The sequence below is a fragment of the Trichoderma citrinoviride genome (genome assembly GCF_003025115.1).
Source record: "Trichoderma citrinoviride strain TUCIM 6016 unplaced genomic scaffold BBK36scaffold_6, whole genome shotgun sequence".
In the NCBI taxonomy this organism is placed as follows: Eukaryota; Fungi; Ascomycota; class Sordariomycetes; order Hypocreales; family Hypocreaceae; genus Trichoderma; species Trichoderma citrinoviride.
In genome coordinates this window covers 41,538-59,113 of record NW_020194714.1, presented here as the reverse complement: position 1 = coordinate 59,113, position 17,576 = coordinate 41,538, and the positions used below count along the sequence as shown (strand labels likewise).

At 48.3% G+C, this 17,576-nt stretch overlaps 6 protein-coding genes across 6 annotated transcripts; 4 read left to right on the top strand and 2 right to left on the bottom strand.

The window, feature by feature from the left end:
- Positions 1-3,479: 3,479 nt before the first annotated feature.
- Positions 3,480-4,581, top strand: BBK36DRAFT_19288 (hypothetical protein; the record flags this gene model as incomplete). The annotated part of the gene is made up of 5 exons (XM_024897872.1): positions 3,480-3,488; positions 3,546-3,826; positions 3,883-3,964; positions 4,026-4,435; positions 4,500-4,581. 5 exons carry the CDS (start codon positions 3,480-3,482, stop codon positions 4,579-4,581), a joined length of 864 nt encoding a protein of 287 aa, XP_024749962.1.
- Positions 4,582-7,021: 2,440 nt separating this feature from the next.
- Positions 7,022-8,234, top strand: BBK36DRAFT_1118046 (hypothetical protein; the record flags this gene model as incomplete). Its single annotated transcript, XM_024890428.1, has 2 exons — positions 7,022-8,122; positions 8,181-8,234. The coding sequence occupies 2 exons, from the start codon at positions 7,022-7,024 to the stop codon at positions 8,232-8,234; spliced, it is 1,155 nt and encodes a 384-aa protein (XP_024749961.1).
- A 201-nt stretch (positions 8,235-8,435) lies between these two features.
- Positions 8,436-10,487, bottom strand: BBK36DRAFT_159763 (amino acid transporter; the record flags this gene model as incomplete). Its single annotated transcript, XM_024897692.1, has 8 exons — positions 8,436-8,578; positions 8,640-9,024; positions 9,113-9,199; positions 9,261-9,793; positions 9,848-9,995; positions 10,055-10,102; positions 10,157-10,302; positions 10,358-10,487. The coding sequence occupies 8 exons, from the start codon at positions 10,485-10,487 to the stop codon at positions 8,436-8,438; spliced, it is 1,620 nt and encodes a 539-aa protein (XP_024749960.1).
- A 1,571-nt stretch (positions 10,488-12,058) lies between these two features.
- On the bottom strand, positions 12,059-12,922 carry BBK36DRAFT_1117650 (alpha/beta-hydrolase; the record flags this gene model as incomplete). Its single annotated transcript, XM_024890379.1, has 1 exon — positions 12,059-12,922. One exon carries the CDS (start codon positions 12,920-12,922, stop codon positions 12,059-12,061), a length of 864 nt encoding a protein of 287 aa, XP_024749959.1.
- Positions 12,923-13,532: 610 nt separating this feature from the next.
- Positions 13,533-14,217, top strand: BBK36DRAFT_159760 (hypothetical protein). Its single transcript, XM_024897691.1, has one exon. The coding sequence runs from the start codon at positions 13,545-13,547 to the stop codon at positions 13,932-13,934; it is 390 nt and encodes a 129-aa protein (XP_024749958.1). The 5' UTR covers positions 13,533-13,544; the 3' UTR covers positions 13,935-14,217.
- A 1,945-nt stretch (positions 14,218-16,162) lies between these two features.
- BBK36DRAFT_1117898 (FAD/NAD(P)-binding domain-containing protein) lies at positions 16,163-17,560 on the top strand (the record flags this gene model as incomplete). The annotated part of the gene is made up of 1 exon (XM_024890411.1): positions 16,163-17,560. One exon carries the CDS (start codon positions 16,163-16,165, stop codon positions 17,558-17,560), a length of 1,398 nt encoding a protein of 465 aa, XP_024749957.1.
- Between the last annotated feature and the right edge of the window lie 16 nt (positions 17,561-17,576).

Below are 17,576 nucleotides of genomic sequence, written 5' to 3'. Positions count from 1 at the left end.
TATCCTGCTACGTTACCCCAATCATCCTCTATCCTCCGAAGCCATGTTTCGGCTTGCTTGAGGCGGGAGAGGTTTGCCACTATCAAAGTGAGTGCAGTAACTAGGCGATGGCCGATATGAAAAGGAAACAAGAGACAGCACGGCAAGAGAACATACGCAAACATTCAAGGTAAGGCCATCTGTGGCGGCCTGAGTAGCGACATAAAACTTAACCAACACTACATTCCGTGACGACTCCTCAGCAATTTGAGGCTCCAACGCTGGCTACCTGAAGGTCGGGCATTAGGTTAGGGTAATCCGTTGCAAGATCCTGATACCTTGAAGGAGCAAGGGCGCAATGGCAGTAGGCTACATGCACCATCACTGCATAATTTCACAGCCATATATTCTGGGCTTTTTTTTCTTCTCCTTTTCCTTTATTTCTCTTTCTTCGTGGCGTTATCTAGAGTGTGTGGTCATAGAAACTTTTGGCATAAAAAAGGAAAAGAACCTAAGAACGAAGGCTGTCAGTATCTTCAACAAGCTCACCAACCACTGGCAGTGGCTCATCCCTAAATGAATCATAAGACATTTTATTTCTCGTGCCCGACCCTCAGAAACTGGCCAACAATCAGCTTGTGCAGCTACAAGGGCCGTCATCCTTGACCCGGTATGGAAATTGAGCATATTATATCCAACGAGGAGGAACCTGTCCACTCAAGCAAGCTTCCAAGGCCCCAGTGATAGGAGGCGAGGGTATTTTCTCTGCAGCTCTCTTCGTGTACTCATCAACATGATGATTATTATTGAGGTGGGCTTCCCCTCCCTCCGGATGAAGATGATCGGATCATTCAACACGGGGGACATTGTATACGTATCCAGTGGCAAATTCTATGCTTCCATTGACGTAGTGCCATGTGACATGATGATATGGTACAGGTTCGACGGCGCGAAATCCTTCGATACGGAGTGGCCAACATTGTATGAGCCAGTGCAGCTATCTAAGCAGAAATCGCTATCTATCTGGGTTCTTTCACCGTAGCTTGAGACACGAAGTCAGCGTCAATCCAGCCCGTCTGTACCGAAAAGATGGCCAAGGAGAACATAAGCAAGCCTCGTATACGGCCCCTTATTATTATACGAGCCGTCGGGTTTCCTTCATGGATGCTCGTATCAAAACCGACACTCTCATGGAGAGGAGGTGCTTCATGCACGCCAACTTTGACAACTACCCTAAAATGAAGGAGTCACTCTTGAACTTCTCAGCCTTAAATCCCGTCTGCCGTACCGCTATGAAAACCGATGTAACAAAGAAAAAAGGGGCCCTGTTCTCGTTTCAACCAACAACTTCTTGCCTCCTCTGTACTTGTTATAACCTCATCTGGTTGGCATTGTGGAATGATTGGCTACCGGGAGATTTTTCATCGTTGTTCTGACAACCAACACAAGTGCGGCCAACATCTCGAGATGGACCTTCAACTTCGTGAGATCTCGTTGGTGCCACGTCCTTCTCCCAAAACCGTGCCACCGGGTCACTTATTGCAATAGGCAGTACTTCCGCCTTAGCATGGCTCGAGACAAATCATCCTCACAGGAACACTAGCAGTAGCCGCGGCAGGCATTGCCCGCATTGGTGATGGCGCCGCTGCGGCCGGGCTTTTCATCTGCTTTGTATGGTGCTGACGGAAGTTTCCACAATTGAGCCTTACCGACTAATTACAGATGAGGTGCAAAGACGCCTGGTCAACACCATATCGACGCGGTCAGCACCCAAGTGTATGCAACCAGTGCGACTCGTACGAGTACGTTGTCGCGGCTGTCAAAGGTGCAAATGAGAGCACGGGAAGCTAGTAAAGCGCCGGGCGTGCGAAATGTCTTGTGCGATTTCATGGCAAATTGTAGCACCTAGAAACGGAGCCTAAAGCATCGTGTAATGCGGAAAGGTATTTACTGCATGCTTCGCACAGATAATGGCATTCTAGTATCTTACTGCAGAGTGCACAGCATCCCAACCTTGCTTTGGGCCTATAATCCCCGGCATGTGGGCCAGTGTTATTCGAGGGCCGTCCGTTCCGTGCCTGAGGTTGTGGACGCAGGTGTTTACCATTTGCCTGAGGGGTAAATTCGCCAGGATGACTTTTTGTTCTAAGGTGTTTAAAAGCTCACATAAAGGTACCTACGGAAGGGCCGCATACTCATGCCGACGTTAAAGTTGACTCAAAAGTTCTTTCTTACTTGTAGTACTACCAAAAGTGGCCGATCGACAGGCACGAAGCGGCACCGAAGAAACGGAATATGGGTGCTTGTCTCATCTGATATACTCAGCCTCAGCGCTAGGATGGGGCGAGTTCACGCGCTAAGAGCAAAGCACACCGCTGATTGATGCGTTCGTGAGGCCACCCCTGCAGATGGCGGGCAGCTCAGGCTGAAATTAGCAGCGGACGTAGCCTAGGGCGGATGAGCCAAGGAAAAGAAGGCGTCGGGTATACTTCGCCATCAAGCGTGGAGAGGCAGTGGTCAAAAAAAAAAAAAAAAAAAAAGAAAGCAGTTTGGTGGCTTTTGTAAGACGTTATGGTGGGTGAGATTCGTCATGACCCCTGGACTCTCAGTCAACCAGAACTAAGATATTTCCAGCTACGTCGGGCAGTAACGCAGAGACGACTCAGTCGTGAAGGACGCTGGTTGCGTGCTTCAGGAGCTTCGAGTACGAGGTGCTTCGTCCAAAGTAGGAAGTTACTCTATTGAGAGCGTCTCTGAGCATGGATCTTTCTATTCGCCTGTTGATCTGTACCGTGCCGTTCATCCCAGCCCTGTTCCTGGCGGCTGAGATATCTCGTTCCGTACGCCTGTCTGTTCCCTGCGTGTTGCAAGGGCAGTGCTCGTACACGATGGCAGAAGCTGTCAACTTCTTCATGAGGAGCAAGCATGCAGAGATTAAAATTAGCCGAAGGGCAGCGGCTCTGGGTTCGGTGTGGATTCTAAGCAAACACGAGTGCTAGCAGCTCGTAACCATCAGAAAAACTTACTAGCATTGGGTTTAGCTCTGGGCCCAGACCTATCATCTACCCTTACGCATAAGCAACTCGAGCCTCTGGAGCCAAGGGTCCAGGCAGCCTGGGGGCAGACTGGCGTGGTGGTTGATGGATCCTTAACCCTGCCCATGAACTATTGATAGTGCATAGATGTAAGCCGCAGTTGGGTGAAGCCACAGAGGAACTAGGCCATCGTCGGGGAATTTTAAAGAATATGACCAGGAAAGGGAAGATGAAGCAGCAACTGGACTATCAATATCATTGCGTCTAAATATATAATCATATTACTACCACTCTTACCGATATATATCTAGCGGCTTTCCCGTGCATAGTGCTCCATGTCCCCCCAGTGCCACACCATCACCACGGAGTACGGAGTACATTGACTGGGTTGACAACAGCTTAACCCGGCCAAATATTGTGTTTCCCTTCTTTGTCCTTACTCTATTTCAACTTCTATTATCCAAAATGGTCAAGGTGAGCAGTCGGAACTACTCAGAAAAAAAAATGTGCCGTACTAAGCGAAGCCTTCAGCTTTCTCTCGCTGCGCTTGTAACATGTGCAGGCCTCGTGGCCTCTCTACCATCGTTTTTGACTCCTCTCGCGGGACGATCCTTTGATGACTCCGATACCGTGAGCATTGAGAGCCGCTCAACGGGAGGCAAGGTCGCCAACAAAGCTCTTGCTCGATTCGACAACAGCAATATCGAAGATGGCATGGGCAACGGAACCGACTGGTATCATCTCTATTTGGGTAACGGGACAGAGGCTGCCGGATGGCCCTCAAAGGACAAGTGGGTATCTTTTGAGGATATGTAAGTTGTTGCGTGGAAGAAGCGTATTTAGTGCAGTTGAGCTTACGCTGAAATAGGTTCAACAATTACAAGCTGCAAATGTATGTCGCCTGTCAATTCCTGAACTGGCGACTACCCAACAACGACATAGCCGAAGTGGTACGTTGATAACCGAGATTTACTTGTCCAAGGGTCCGTCGCTAATCATCATCATCTACAGGAGGCTATCTACGACGGCATCCAAATGGCCGCGGACGCGAGTGGCGTTGACCACCGCCTTATCCTAGCCATCATCATGCAAGAGTCTCATGGATGCGTAAGGGTGAACACGACGAATCTGGGTGTGCGGAACCCTGGCCTCATGCAAAACCACAACGGGAAGGCGTTTTGCAACGACAACAAGAAGCTCACGACGCCATGCCCCGCAGCGACGATTCATGAGATGATCCGTGAGGGTACTGCTGGCACTACCTCTGGAGATGGCCTGGCTCACTGCATCAACCTGTCTGGCAACGGCGATGTCTCTGACTACTACCGCGCTGCCCGCATCTACAATTCCGGTTCCATTTCGAAGACGGGCAACCTGCAGAGCAACATTGCCACTCATTGCTATGCTAGTGATATCGCAAAGTAAGTCGTATTCGAAAAGATGCAACGTGGTAACAACATAGACGAGACTAACACGAAAGTATAGCCGTCTCACTGGCTGGGTCTATGCACCATCAACATGCACCTGCGACGACGATCCTAAGAGCTGTGGCGTGGTAAACCATTGATTGCCATTCAATTTCTTCTTCTCCTTTTTACTCTGTTTCAACTCAATCTGCTTTTCTGATGGGACGTGGAAAGGACATTATATACCCAAGCGTTGCTATTTAACAATTTTCCTTTTAGTATGCTACTTGGCTACGGTTTAGACGGAAGCAAGGCGCAAGACGTGGCTATAGTGTCATACCTCGTGATCTTTTATCTACCCAATCCCATAAAGTTTCAATCTGAACTATATCATTCTCAAATTGCATTTCTCAACACACGCTGTTGGTGGCCCGGGGATGGCTGGTTAAGAATTAGAGGGCTATTTATCATCTTGCTAGGCCAATATATCGTATCCTCCCCAGCCCGTTTTGATACAGTAAACTGGGACCATCCCCCTCTCAGTAGGGGGCATCAGTATTGGGGCGTGGCAAATCGACCACGTTCCCTGTGCGTGTAACTTACAAGTATTTGACACTTCGGGATGGGAGTCTGCCTATGCCAAGAAGAAGGGCATGTGCAGCGTTGGAATGGAGAAAAGCATGTCAAATCAGTTCGTATAGTTGACTTCCTCTCTGTTAGTAAAGGCAAATATAAGCTCTTGCTAACCGCCAACAGCTCTGATAGAATGGTTGAAGTCGCCCCAAGGAAGGAACTAGAACGTGATACGCAAACACACAGCAATATCAATTAAGGGAGTTACTAAAAGAACAACGAAACTGGGCTAATTCGGCGCCTTGAGACGTCTTCACTTCATCTGATACTATGCCCATTAGTAGTTAGTACAAGGTTCTATGGCTTAAGAAAAATTAAAGGTCACTTCTGCGCTACGTATAGAGATAAGCGATTGCAATTTGGGTGTGGCGCTGATGAATTTAGTACTTGGATGTTTGCTGTAATAATGTTGTCAGCGACGTGTGAGGGTTTCCCGCTATGCAGAGTTATTACTCACATCAGCTTAGAGCACGTTCGAGACCAGAACCTCATACGCCGGGAGACCGTTTCGGTCAAGGGCTCTACCCTCTACTGTGTTTGTCAACCTTTCGGTCCTGGTTGACTAATAACCTGATGAAATGATAAGAGCAAGACTACTGCGAGCCAATGCCGCTTATTTCCGCAATGACACAGAAAACTTTACTGGTTTCGGCCCGTGCGTGTATTGGCGCCGGCAGTGGCTCAACAAGCGCGCAGTTTGCCTCATTTGTTGAGCCAATCATGTCTTCTCTTTGCACACTTTGCCTTTAGTATCCGGCAGACGCTCCCATGAGTTCATTGACAGAAGCGAGAGGCGTGGATGATCTTCCACAGGCACGGTCATTGGTTCGAAAAGTGAATGGTTAGGATGACTTAGCCGCTTCTGTGCTCTGTACATACGCCTTGAAGAAAAGCTAAAGAGTATCTTTATTCACATATCTCCAAGTCATGACGTTTCACGGCACTGGTGGGCACGCCTCAAGCAGCCCAACACGATTTATCGTTTTTTCGGCGGAATTTCACATCAAACGAACGGAAACAAAAGAGACTTCCCGCTTCTCCTTTTCTTGAATAATGGATCTTGAGCTGGTTCCATCCGCATGTAGTCCCACAGCTGGCTCTTTGAGGCCGCGCCATTGGGGACGCGATCCACCAACAGTCGGAAAATTTTACGTTTGTGGAACATGACTCGAAGGCTTCTAGAAATTTTCTCGCCGCCAGACAAGTGGCTGCAATACCTACATCACCGCACATTCACGGTGTCATCCAAGGTTTTCCCCAGTTCATCAAGGATCAGGTGGATATTTTAGCATCAGACTCAAACGATCTTGCATTGCGGGGATGATCTCTTTTTTGCTGCTACAAATAGACCAGTCGTACAAGTCGTTGGCCGGATGGATTCGCGGAGAGCATAAGCGAACGGGGTGAATCGCGTAACGGATTGTCGACATCCACCCAAGATAGGCAGTCCTCGGCATATCGATGGGTCCCTTTTGAGAGAGTTGCCCCTAGCCTCTCATGTCCCGAGCTCTGCCTCTTAAATACCCAATCTGCGGCTTCCAGTTTTTCTCCTCCTGGCCAGCCCACTCTTTCCCCCCGAGAGCAGTGTGTCCGTAACCTCTATCTGAAGGGAGTTTGTGTTGTGTCTTTACTACTACCTACCTATCAACTCTACGGCAACTCATCACCTGCGTCTTCAACATGGCCGACACCATAGCCAGCACCCATAATGAAGCCTACGGCCAACACAACTCAAAGGGCAGCGCCGAGAAATATGAGAATCAGCAGACTGAATCAGACGCTGCAGCCGACAATGAGCTTTTCGGAGAGACAAGCGAGGAGCTGCAAAACAGTCGACTGAAGCAGATTGCAGCACAAGGCAACGCTCACTTCCATCGACTCGGCTGGAAACGCCTGGCTATAGTCACCATCGTCGAAGCCATTGCCCTGGGAGCTCTCAGTCTACCGGCAGCTTATCACACTCTCGGAATGTTTCCGGGCGTGTTTCTTACCATTACGCTCGGACTGATCACCATTTTCACCAGTTATCTCGTGGGACAAGTCAAGCTGGCTTATCCCCAAGTCTCCCACTATGCTGACGCGGGAAGACTCTTGTTTGGACGATTCGGTTATGAACTCCTCGGCGCTGCTATGGTTCTCGAACTCGTCATGTCAGTGGGCTCACACGCATTGACTGGCAGCATTGCTCTCAGCACCCTCAATGGGAATCACGTCTGTTCCATCGCGTTTTCGGCTGTGTCGGCTTTCATCCTGTTTCTCTTGGCCATCCCGCCCTCCTTCACCGAGATTGCTATCCTTGGCTACATTGACTTCGCGTCAATCATTATTGCGATTGGCATAACAATAATTGCCACGGGAATCAAGGCGAGAGATGCACCAGGCGGACTTTCTGCGGTCGAATGGTCTGCATGGCCCCAAGAGGGAGTCACATTCTCCGAGGCTTTCGTGGCCGTCAGCAACATCATCTTTGCCTTCAGTTTCGCGATTGGCCAGTTTTCTTTCATGGATGAGATGCATACTCCTAAGGATTTCATGAAGTCAATCTGGGCCTCTGGAATTGCTCAAATCGTCATCTATACCTTGACCGGCGCCCTGTGCTATGCATTTATCGGGCCGTCTATCCAGTCTCCCGCTTTATTATCGTCCGGTCCTCTTATTTCCAAGATTACGTTTGGCGTTGCGCTGCCCGTTATCTTCATCTCTGGCTCTATCAACTCGACAGTGGCGCTTCGATACCTACATGGACGACTTTGGAAGAAGTCAATCATTCGATATGTCAATACGCCTAGGGGCTGGGCTTGCTGGATTGCGCTTGCAGCGTTCCTGACGATCGTCGCCTGGGTTATTGCCGAGGCCATTCCCATCTTTTCCGACCTCCTTTCCCTCGTTTCGGCCCTCTTCGTCACTGGGTTTTCTTACTGGATTCCTGCCATCATGTGGTTCAGATTGCTTTGCAAAGACAGCTGGTTCTCTCGAAAGAATATTCTCATAACCCTTGGAAGCATACTGGCATTCATCATCGGGGCTGTGGCTCTTGTGGCTGGTACCTACGCCACCATCGATGATCTTGTGAGTAAAAAGGCTCTCCATTGGCTGCCCTGGATCAAGTCGACTAATATTATTATAGATTCGAGAAACTTCCAACGGAAGCACCACACGGCCATTCTCATGCCGACGCTGATAGCATCAATTAGAGCGTACACATTCAACCTGATGTACAATTGATGTCTCCGCAATCCTAGAGTTCTGCGTTGTAATTGTAGTATATAGCCTTTAATTGAACCATTCATAACATTCAGGGAGAGCTCGAATAAAGCTTGAGCAAAAGATAATGCGTACATTCCGAACCAGGCATGCATTATGAGGCCGCACATATTTCCTGTTACCTAGCATCGTATCCAGACCCCGCGATATCCAAAGTGTGCTTCGGACCTGTGAACCATTTATGGGCATAAAGAAAGTAGTAGAGCAATGCGCCTCCCCACACCGTACCATTGACTAGTGCGGAGTAGTTCATGACTGATGCTGTGGTGATGTTAATACTAGGCCTCGTCACCATGGGAATAGTTGAGAGAGGAAAGCTTACGATCAGGATTTGGCCCTTCCGTAGGGAACATGCATAACACGGTTGAGAATGTCAGGTACAACAAGGCAGCAATCGCGATACCGATGCTGAACTGTCCAGTATAAAACGGCCCTGGCCGGAACTTCCCTCGGCCCCAAACCACACGGCACATGATGGGTATTGCCCAGGCGACGTTATTGCCGGCAGCTGCAAGGGAAAAGAGCGCATTGGCAGCAGCATTGTTGATCAAAGAGAGCAGACCGATGATGATAGCCGCAATGCAGGTTGCCCATATAGTCCTCAATGGCTGGTATCCAAACCTTGTGCTGATTTCTCGGAGGACTGCAGAAAACGGCAATGCGCCGTCGCGTGAGAATGCCCACGTTTGTCGAGACGCTGCTACAACCTGGTGGACGTCTCCGTCAGCTGGACGAACCCGACGGAAGTGTAGAAAAGGTAAGGGGACTGGCTGCCACTTCCAATCATCAACATACAATACTGAGACCCATAAAGAACTGCAAGATAGACATGGCTGACATAAAGCCTAGGGCGCCGCTTTTCCCTAGCGCATTGTAATAAATCTGCCCAATAAAAAAACATCAGAGAAACGCTCCCCCGGAAAATGTGGAAGGACATTCTTGCCTGGGCGATGGGCTGGCCAAAGGGCGTGCTCAATATCTCTTCAAAGTTGTCACCAGAGCATGCGGCGAGCACTGCTGTCACAAGGAAGCCGAATATCCAGCAGCCTCCAATAGATGCGAGTATCCCAATGGGCACAGCCTTGGTTGGATTCTTGGCCTCTTCACTCATATGGACGCAAGAGTCAAATGCCCCGATTGTCCAGATTGGCGACAGCCAGGAGAGCATAAAGGTCCATCCAGACGGCCACGCTGTCTCGTTTATTGCATGGCTGAAAACATATTTTGCCGAATTGATCGGGACATTGCGTACTCGCATGCTGACCGGTAACGCTATGATTGTGACCAGAATCAAGGCAAAATTGGCGATGACAAACCAAGTCTGAAGATGATGCATGATCCTCCCAGCCGAAGATGCCAGAATACCGTGGCACAGGACTGTTGCCACAAATATCGCGTAAAGATGTCCTCGGCTGGGGGCCCATTCCCCATCGCTACTGATTGTGCCAAGCGAAACAATGAACGATGCGAATCCATCTGAAACCCAGTTAGTTGGACGGTAAACAAGCTGTCAAACCGGCTTTCCCTTACAGTCAATGGAGCATATTCCTCCAATCAATCCAATTGTATTGCTATATCCGACGAGAAAGCTCAGTGGGTTCTTATATCGGTCGGCTGCGAAGTAATGTGTCCACCAGTACAGACCGCCAGACGTAGGAAGCGAAGACCCAAGATCGGCCTAGGATAGTTAGAAGTGTTATTGAAAGAATGCCGATTATGATTTCTCATCTAACGTACAATAGCTAATCCGACGACGAAGATGAGAGCACTGGCAGAGAACCATCCCTACGTCTGTCAGTAGCTATACTGGCGCTTGGGGAACACAAGATGCTTACTCACCCATACCATGCCAACCGGGCCTGCAGGAATTGAGAACCATAATGTTGCCGAGATCGATGGGAGCAGCCCCATGATACTGAAAGCTATAGCAAACACTTGAATACTGGAGTAGTGGCGTTGAAGTTCCTGTCTGTATCCGATGCTTGCTATATGCGTTCAGCCTACCAGTCAGGGCACATCATCAGCAGGATTTCATCGTACCCAATTGTTGCGTATCTGCCGCATTGGCAAGTGTGGGATCGTAGTCAATCAATTTCTCGACCACATGATGTTCATCTTCCATCTCACCAGCAACGGCTTTCAGATCCTCACGGAAGTCTTGAGGTGCCATCACTGATATCAGGCTCAAGCGCTGCTGCGCTACAGGTGGATGTCAGATGGAAATAAGTCGTTGGTATCCGATTTGGATATACTAATGCTATTTAATCGGATGTTTCAGCACAATCCTTATATACTCTACACATATACGCTGCTTCAATTCTTATCTGCCTTATAAAGAATGCGGCTTCGGATTCGGATTGATTCGGATTCGGACTCCCGACCTTGATATCTGAACTTAGCCTAAGGCTATCTCGCCGCCCCTTGTCTAGTCAAACGCGGGGTCTGGGGGAATAGATAAGCAGAGACCATTAGATCGACCTTTATCTAGATCTCTTCAAGTTTAGTGGTCTGCTTCTGGAGTGCAAGAGCTGCAGTTGAAGACAGAGGGTGTCACAATGTTGCGTCCTTCCCAGTGAGAACAAAACCCCTCGCTCTCACGACGTCAAGGGTAGCACAGATCTTCATGCATGCCCCCTATTAAGCTCAAATCATTATAATTACGAGTTTATTAGGTAAAATGACCGGTAATGTGACTTGGGAAGAGTTCACTCTGGGGTGGTAGTAGGCGAAAGACTGTCGATTTGGGGACGTAGATGGAAAGACCGGACGCGCGGAGATGGAGCACGACGAAATACACTAGTTCTTTTTGACAAAATGAATGAATAAAGAATCTAGAAATCTATTAAAGCGCAATTACTATAAAACTGGTGGACTTCAGTTTTTTTCGATTTCAGGTTTTAACTCGTTTGGAGCAGGAAGAAGCAATCGTCCGCTATCATCAGACATGTAGTGGCGCTGTGGGTCCTTTTGTGCACCGAGCCCCGTACTGCTATAGAATCTAGCCTCTATGTACTACTATGTACTCCATAGAGCCTAGGGGCTGATGCGAGTAAATAAAGAGATTTATTGGTGAGGCCGGCATACCATAACTGAACCATGGGGAAGTTCAGCTTCGTCGAGCCCAGCTCATCGAAAGCCAGATACGGTTGCAAAGCTCATAGTGTTGCCATCGACGAGCGGTAGCTGTCTTTTCAACAACATCTCTAAGCGACTGCGGAACCCTTCCTTTCCTAAGAGATTTGAGACCGCTTCTTTCTGTAAATGCTGGGATTCACATCGGACCCATTGATTGCCCGACAGAATTCGTTGATTCGCCTCCTAAATGAATATATTCTGCTTGCCGGTTTCTATTCCTATTGAGATCCCCACAAATATATTGAACTTGTTTATCTTCACTATTACCATTCCAATGCTTGTGCATAGTGTTTTCTGCCATCTCCTAGAAATTTCAACATTTGGGAGGGTCAATCCGAGAGCCCACGTAACTTCATGGATTGTTCTTCCAGAGCCAGATATGAATGAACCTCGCATATTTCGAAGACTACATAGATAGTCAAACTAATTTAAAAAACGGTCCACCTGCGTAATAGGGCTTCACACGACTGTGATTGCGTGATTGCAATTACTTTCAATGTTGGTTCACATTCATGTCCAGTGATCACATTCTTCTACCTGCTTATCAAACTAACCCTTGGTGGTTCCAAAAATAGTAACCGATTAATACAACAGTTCGCCATATTGTTATTTAAGAAACGTGGTGATTGCCTCAAAAAATTCATCGGGTTTCTCAATCCAAGGGAAATGTCCACAGTGGGGGATAACAACAAGCTGCGACTCAGGTATACGCTCAGCTGTGATACGCGAGACATTCTCTGAGCATATCGGATCATCTGAACATCCTAAGCAAAGTGTCCGAGCCTTGACAGTATGGAGTGCTGCATAGAGGTCAAGAGGCTTGAGCTTGTCAGCGGCAAGTTGCGATTCGTAGACCCACCACGAGGGCACGCCCATGGCCTTCTCAAAGATGGCATAATGTTGCTCCGGGTCGGCGGGATAGAACGATAATCTCACCCGTAAGCTCTGGAACCACTCGTCCTGGGACTTGAACGTTTTAGTTTTGGCTTCCTCGAGTGCTTCCACGGCCTTTGCAAATGCTGGGTTGTTTTTCCGATCCTCCACAAATTGTTGCCAGACGCGGCTGTCGTCGTAGCCGTCGAGCCAGTGCGTGACGAGAACCAGATTTCGGACGGAATTTGGATATCGTTGAGCATAAGCGAGTGCAATGGTACCTCCATTCGAATGGCCCAATAAATCGATTGTTTCTTGTCCCAAGTATTTGCGCAGATGCTCAATGTCATCTGCCATATCAGAGGTGCTCATCATTTCCACCTGTTGTGGTCGCGCGGACGAGCCCGAACCGCGGGGCTCTGGATAGATCATGGTGAACCGATTCTCGAGAGGCGATAAGCCAATCTGCAGATATTGCGAAGAAATTCCCCATCCAGCTGCTTGTACCACGAGATATGGCCCAGACCCTCGCACCGTATAGGTGAGCTCGATGTCTGGTGCGTTGAATTTGTGAACGCCAGTCGTTAATTCCGCCATTTCCTGAAATGCTATCCTGGAACGTCGTGCTTTATTGAGGAAGCTGAGGGGTTAGCTTCTGGTTATCGTTCATATTGACATAGTAAGCATCTGACAAGAGCTAGAATGGTAATACCTGAGGATCACACAATTGGAGGTGGGATGTACACTCGATAGACAGAGCCCGTGACTTTGTAGGCTACTCTTTATCGTGATAGAGAGTTGTTCAAAGAAAGCCGACTTGCCCAGGTCTCTATATATTCGCAGATCTGAGGCATTTGATCTCTTTGTAACTAGCCGTTGGCCAATGAATGGCGTTTCACTTTGATACCAGGTTTCGAAGTGTCCAAAGGATAGTCTCGGAATGTCACACCACTTTGCTTACCTTGCAGCCTTAAGAGGCAGGTAATCAAGGCTTTACGTCACTTGTTGCATTCATAGTTTCCTTCTCATACATCCAAAACAGACATATTGCGCGGTTAAAAAGTCCTATGCCATTGCAGTGCTAGGTAGACAAACATAAAACCCTTGAGATTTGCTACTCCCTGGAATGTTCGTTTTCGAACCAGGGTATGAGACTCAGCGATGGACACTCCAAAAAAAGGGACGGTGGCGACTTCTCGAGGCTTTCTATACCTATTATATGTCCTTCTCATCTGGTAGAAAGCCACCCATTTTTCTTCTTCATGGCTGGCCCGATTATGTAGCATTGTGGGGAGATCTTGCAACGCGTTATCTAGTACCAAGGGGTTATGGTGCTATTATTCCCGACTGCTTGGGGTTCGGCGATAGTTCCAAGCCTACCAGCCCAGAGGACTTCCATTCGATTGGATTTACTAGCGACTTGAGAGACATGCTGGATGCCGAAAGCGTCAAATCATCGTTAGTGGGCATGACTGGGGGGCGGGTCTCGCTCATCGCTTCTACGCTTATCATGCTGAGCGCTGCTCTGGGCTCATCATATTCAACGTTGCAGCAGCCCCGCAGCCTCAACGGTCTCTTAGCTTGGAGCAGTGGGCTTCAACGACGATAGCATCAATGGGCTACTTCCCGGCGTGGTATTGGTATCTATTTTGCGATCCTATTCTTGGGCCCTCGCTCCTGAATCAGCACATAGAGTCACTATTCATGGCACTACATGCGGAACCGGAAGCTTGGATGAAGACAATCTGTGCTGAAGATGGACTCAAAAGGTGGTTGCAGCAAGACGAAAAGGGCCACGTACAGCCATACGCCACTGATCAGATGCGAGAGGAGTTTATCAAGCGCATGACCCGAGACGGTTTTGAGAGCCCGCTTTGATACTACCGCTCAAGAGTTGATGGCCGTTTCGATGAGCTAGACTTGTAACTCCCAGCAGACCGATACAGGATAAAGGTGCCATATCTATTCGTGGCAGGAACGCGGGATGTTGTTTGTCGGGCTGAGGCAATCAAGATCGTAGAGAATATTGAACTGGTTCCTCAGCTGACAGTGAGGGGAAGTAGATGCCGGACACTGGTGTATGCTTTCGAAGCCAGATGAGGTTGGGAAGATTGTTGTAAATTCGCTGGACGATACGTATCGGCATTAGGAGAAGCAACTACGTTGTATCGCAATTCAACGAAGTGAGTGCTATGTCCGGTTAGAGTCAGCTGAACCTGTAAGTGGTACATTGCTCGTATACCGCTGAAACAAAGGCGATGTCAACTCTCAGTGGATAGTATAAATGATCAAGATCGTTTGGAAGAATAGGGCCGCAGCTATTGATCCACACATTGATGTGAAACTTGGAACAAGAATAAGAGAATTTAATCAACACGGTGCCGTCGCATCTGAGGCCGAACCATCAACGCAGTGTTTCTCTAAGATGCGAATGAATAGGTCTATGCCTCGTACATTTTCTCTTCGCTATTTGTTACATAGCAGTGATGTGCGTATGGTCGGCAGTGCTAGCGTAGAGCAGCTATATTTCTGCTCCGTTTGCCTCTACGAACCCTTCATGTTCTGTAAAACCCACACTCTGTATAGTATCAAGGGCAAAATCATTTGATACGCAAGATGTAGGGCGAAGCAAAAGAGCATGTAGTCTACGGGTACAGAGTCTTGTCATGTCAAAAGTCGCCATGGCTCTTGGATCCAAGCGCCGTAGCGCCGACCAACTATCGCGAGCCCTGCTCAGCAGTACGAAAACAGGCTTCCATTAAACCCATGAATACCCTAGATTGCCTAGCTAACAAATATAAATTCCGACCCAGGTCAACTTCGCAAAGGTCGGGGCTCCCAGCGTTCACAACGATAACGGGAGGAGCTGTGTTGGTGGTCACTCGTGCCACCTAAATCCATGACCCCCATACCCCGGAGCTTGACCATTGAATAGCTCTCCATGACATACTGTCTATCTCTATGTGGTAGTTAGAAGTCTTCAACAAGCTCCCCGTCACGCTAAATCGTTCTCTTGCTCCCAAGGATACCACGCGTGAAAAGTAACAGCTTTTATCTCCATTTATCGGCGGTAATTCTACTGTGAGAACTGGGCAACTCGCTTGAAGGCAGCGCATGCTATTCATACGTTGAGCGTTTCGCAACCGACTGATTGCTTTCTAGAGACCTTCACGGAGGCTACATCTTATGGCGCCAACACTGATGATTTGAGCACTATCTGGGAGAGAGAAGGTAGTTTTGAGATCGGTTCTTCAAAAGTGAAGTTCAAGAGTTACCCGCACCGGCTTCGTTATTCTCACTTCTAGACCACAAACACTACTTTACGTGCGTCGTTGCTCCAGAAGACAACCCGAGATCGTTCGGCGCCTCGGTTACATTTGGCCAGCATGTCATGCCACTCTATCTGATTATTAGCACTGGCCTGCAGACAGCTAGTACTATCAAATAGTCAATGCTTTTTTCACCCAGATAGACAAGAATGAATAGTAATCAATCACAGTCAGCTAGCCATCAATTGGTGCGGAAGGTCTTACTAAACCCATAAGCTAGAGACAATACTGATCCTCAGCTTACACGATCCACATGCTATCAACTTTCTGGCCGCTTCAGTTGTTATGGTGGGGAGTAAGACGCGTTCACATCCGGCAATGTCAAGATATTGAGGGCGCCACATCGGCACAGCGCTCCCGACCGTCAGGATAAATAGCTTCCCTTCTCGCCTGAAACGGGAAAGTATGCATATGATCTTTGACTTACACCCCAGCTCAGTTCATTACGCTAGAGAAGCAGAGCACAATCGTCCTTTTATACAGACTCTTCATTACGACTACCTTGGAGATGTCGCCATCATCGCCAGCTGCCTATTTTCATGTCAAGAAAATTGCCATTATTGGCGCTGGGCCTTCCGGTCTGTCCGCTGCTAAGTATCTAAGAGCACAAAAGGCCTTCGATTCTATCGTCATATATGAACAGCAGAGAGATATCGGAGGCATATGGAACTGCTCGAAACATCTCCTCGGGGTGGCTCCGATTCCGGAACACAATGACTTGGGTTCGCCGAAACATTGCGTCAGTGATGACCCAAGCATAATATCGTCGCCATTATACCATCAGCTATACGCCAACATTCCTTTACCATTGATGCGATTCTCTGATCAACTCTTTCCTGCAGGAACCGCATTGTTTCCGTCCATTGATGTCGTGCGAGAATATCTCCTCAAGTATGCCGAAGAAGTCATGGATCTCATCCAATTTGGGGTTCAAGTGGGAAAAGTGACGCCGCTTGCAGAAGGCAAGGAAACCACCTGGATGTTGGAGGCAAAGTCTATAGACGATAACCGCATGATCAGAGACAATTACGACGCAGTGGTTGTTGCGACGGGACACTATTCACAACCTATGATCCCAGAGTTGAAGAACCTCGCAGAGTTTATGGAGACGTACCCGTCTATCGTCTCACACTCTCGTGACTATCGGTCACCAACATCCTTTAAAGACAAGAAGGTCATCGTTGTGGGGAATGGCCCATCAGGTACAGACATTGCTTTCCAGATTAACAGAATTTCGACGGGGAAAACGATGCTTTCTGTGAGAACTCCAACGCCTCCACCAAGACTAGCATACGTGGGATGCGAAGAAGTTTCGGAAATCGAGGAATTTCTTGTGGATGAACGAGGGATTCGATTTAAAGATGGAAGAATTGAAAAGAACATTGATGCTGTCATCTTCTGCACAGGATATCGATATGACTATCCCTTTTTACACGACCTGAGAACAAAGCTCATCACAACTGGCCAAGGGGTTCATGGGCTTTACAAGCACATATTCTGCATCGACCATCCCACATTGGCATTTTCAGCGCTCAACATGAAAACAGCACCTTGGCCACTTTCCGAGGCCCAAGCGGCCGTCTTTGCCGCCGTGTGGTCGAACAGCATCCAGCTCCCCGGAACTGAGGAAATGCACAGATGGGCCAAAGCTTTATACGCAGAGCAAGGGGAGCGATTGCATCTCTTCCGGACGATCACTGCCGATGGTCTTTACATTAACGACCTCTACGAATGGGTGAAGAAGTCAGCTCACAAAGGAAAAGAGCCGCCATTTTGGACTGACATTACCTATTGGCACAAAGCCACTTTCCCTCAAGTCAGACTAAAATATGACCTCACCGGTTGTAAAGCAACTGGACTGGAAGAGCTCGGCTTCTCTTACGAGCCAGATTGGAGAGAAAAATAATCAGATTTGACGACTC

Excerpts from the sequence above, each read along its gene's own strand:
- BBK36DRAFT_159760 (XM_024897691.1), top strand. The coding sequence starts at position 13,545 with ATGTCCTTCTCATCTGGTAGAAAGCCACCCATTTTTCTTCTTCATGGC.